The 2,989-nt window shown below is 39.2% G+C and overlaps 1 protein-coding gene across 1 annotated transcript; it reads right to left on the reverse strand.

Annotated features, from left to right (window-relative positions):
• LOC121790790 (protein TRACHEARY ELEMENT DIFFERENTIATION-RELATED 7A-like) lies at nucleotides 1–519 on the reverse strand. Its single transcript, XM_042188909.1, has one exon. It carries the CDS (start codon nucleotides 517–519, stop codon nucleotides 1–3), a length of 519 nt encoding a protein of 172 aa, XP_042044843.1.
• Between the last annotated feature and the right edge of the window lie 2,470 nt (nucleotides 520–2,989).

Here is a 2,989-nt window from a genome sequence, read left to right on the forward strand (position 1 = left end):
TTAACTGTAATCATGCCCGCCTCCATGCGCCGCGCCGCCGCCGCCGTGTGGGCCGCCGCCCTCCCCTCCGTGCGGGTGCGCCGCGGGAACCATGACCGGCTTCTTCTTCTTCTTGGCCAAGCAGAAGAGCCCCACCGCGAGGAAGGCGAGGAAGAAGGCGCCGCCGAGGGAGACGCACACGGCGATGATGGTGGTGTGGTCGTGCCCTCCGCCGCCGCCACCGGGAGGCGTCAGCACGCTGGGAGGCGGGAACGGAGTGAGCGGAGTGTTGGGGACGCCGGGGACTGATGGGGATATCGGCGGATAGTGAGGGTATGGGTATGGTGGATATTCCGGCGACCCCGGCGGCGGCGCCGAGTGGGGTGGATACGCCGGCTTCGGCGGCTTCGCCGGAGTTCCGGGCTTCGGTGGCTTTCCCGGCGGATAAGCCGGAGTTTCGGGTTTTGGTGGCTTTTCGGGCGGGCTAGGTTTTGGTGGATGGGTGGGTTTTGGCGGGGCAGCCGGGCCGCCAGGTGGCATTTTTGGCGGGTATTGTGGCGGCGCGGTTGGTGGGGAGGCGGGTGGGTGGTGGTGGCCCCCGCCACCACCGCAGTGTTTCTTGTTGTAGCATGGTGGGGGAGGGGGCGGTGGGCTAGGGGGAGGGGGAGGGGGCGGGCTGGGTGGGGGCGGGGGGCACGGAGGAGGAGGAGGAGGCGGGCTGGATGGGGGCGGGGGGCACGGAGATGGAGGAGGAGGAGGAGGCGGCGGAGGAGGAGTTGAGGGTGGTGGTGGTGGTGGGGAGGAGTAGTAGTAGTTATCTAGCTTGATGCTTCTAGGGGAGGGCATTGTGAGGTTTTGGATTAGTGATTAATCACTTTCCAAATTCTTGAATTTAAAGTTGTGGATAATGGGATTAGGGTTATGGGATATATATTTATAGTATGTGTACATACCTAAACCACTATGGGAGACTAAATGCTTTGCAAGAAAAATCAAAAGCACTTATGTAAGCTATATGCTTTTTTTTTACCAACAAGTGGTGGTATTCAATATACTAATTGAAGACTAATATTGTTATTGATTTGGAATTTATAATCTTGCTTTTGTTCCTATCCCCACTGAAATTATATGATTGAAATGAGCTGTATTCACATTCGAGTGGAGGTCATAAATTAATTAAGTAATAACTAGTTCATTAGTATTTATAACTAGCTTATCGAGTCGGACAACTTCTCATTTAGACAAGAATTCTAATTACCACGGTCACAAAATAAATGAGAAATTATTATTAATGACTCTTTGTTTCATTTTAGACTATACATTTTTAAAATAATTGTTTTATCTAATTTTTTTGTCTCTTTACTTAATTGACAAAACACAAAGAATTAAATCTCGTGATAATAACAAAAATATTTCACTTAGAATAAAACGAAGCGGGTATTTAAAAAAAACTAACTAACACTTGGCTTTAGTGTGTAGATATGATGAATAGCCACAATTGAATAGAATTAACTAAGGTTAGTTGTGTTTATATTAACGAGTTAAGTAAAAGTCCACAATCAGTAATTTTATATTTCTACACTTCTGATAATATTATTCACTAAAAAAGGAACCGATTATATTTTTAAAACTTAAAATATTATGAAAATGTTACATTGTGTGGCATATTTAACAATCTCAAATATTATTTTCGTGTTTTAATTTTTTTTGCAAAGCACATAAGTATTATCACAAATTTGAAAAATTAATAGGATATATATATATACTGGGTGCTTCCTCTCTTGCACTTGGGTCTAACTACTTTGTTTTTAAACACTATAATGGATCCATGATGGTGTCACAACATATATAAAAAGTTGTTGATTAAAGAAAATGTTGAGTTGTTACACTAGGGCACGCTGGAGGCGTAGACCAAAGGTGTTAAGTAACATGTTCACGTGCTTAAATAATGGGTAGATAGGGGGGTCAATTTTAATTTGAAATATATGTTGGTCAAATTTAATTATGCAATCTCAGCATTAGCTTGCTTGCATATTATCCAATTAGGTTAGTTATTACTTGCAAAGAGTTACATGCATGTATAGTATATGTGTTATTATTATCCACAAATTTTTAACTTCTGAATTAACCCTCTTATGATTTTGACTTTTTTTAACTTTATCTTAAGACTAGTAGATAACATCTCCTGCCAAATGATATATTTAATTTGTCGAGAAGTGGGTTTTATATACAAATTTTATAAATATTAATATACTACATCAACATAATCCTTAATTACTTACACGATAACACGATTAAAGGTCGTATCATCTTGTGAGAAATACTAACGGTGCGATCCGTAACATAGAGATTTAAAAATTCAAACAAAATAATACTAGTATATGATTAAACTTGAAGCTTTAATTAATTTTTCATGAGACTAAAATTAGTTTTGAGAAATTAAATGCCACATGATCGATATACGTTTCAAATGGATGATTATTGTATATTTGTAATGGACACAATTTTTTTTTTTTTTTTGTAATTTGCATCTCTACTTTTTTTTTCGAGTGTGTAATTAGCAACATCAGGTGTGCTCATTTCTAACCACAAAACTCCACCATTTTTCTGACACGAAGTAAAAGAATTTAACATAATTAAAATCCTTGAGTTTTATATTTGATATGTAGTTATATTGTTAGAAAACGCCACCATTTTCACGGTGTAAAGAAACATAATTAGAACACTTAAATGTAGAGATTTTTAATGTAATGATTGATCCATCAGTATTTAGTATTAATTAATGATAAAGGCTACCCAATAGCAGTCATGAGGATTGGCTCCATTCGTGATTTGTTTAAAAATATTCAATTCAACCACTATTGCCATTGATCATTCTGTTGTTTTGGGTTATGATCAGATTAGCTTTAACTTTAAACATAACATATACTGCATCACTAATCACAATTAATTAGATGGTTTTAAATGAGTTCAAATGAGGCAAAAATATAGGTGATCAAACGAGAAAATA

The sequence above is a fragment of the Salvia splendens genome, unplaced genomic scaffold, assembly GCF_004379255.2.
Source record: "Salvia splendens isolate huo1 unplaced genomic scaffold, SspV2 ctg621, whole genome shotgun sequence".
Classification (NCBI taxonomy): Eukaryota; Viridiplantae; Streptophyta; class Magnoliopsida; order Lamiales; family Lamiaceae; genus Salvia; species Salvia splendens.

Excerpts from the sequence above, each read along its gene's own strand:
- LOC121790790 (XM_042188909.1), bottom strand. The coding sequence starts at position 519 with ATGCCACCTGGCGGCCCGGCTGCCCCGCCAAAACCCACCCATCCACCA.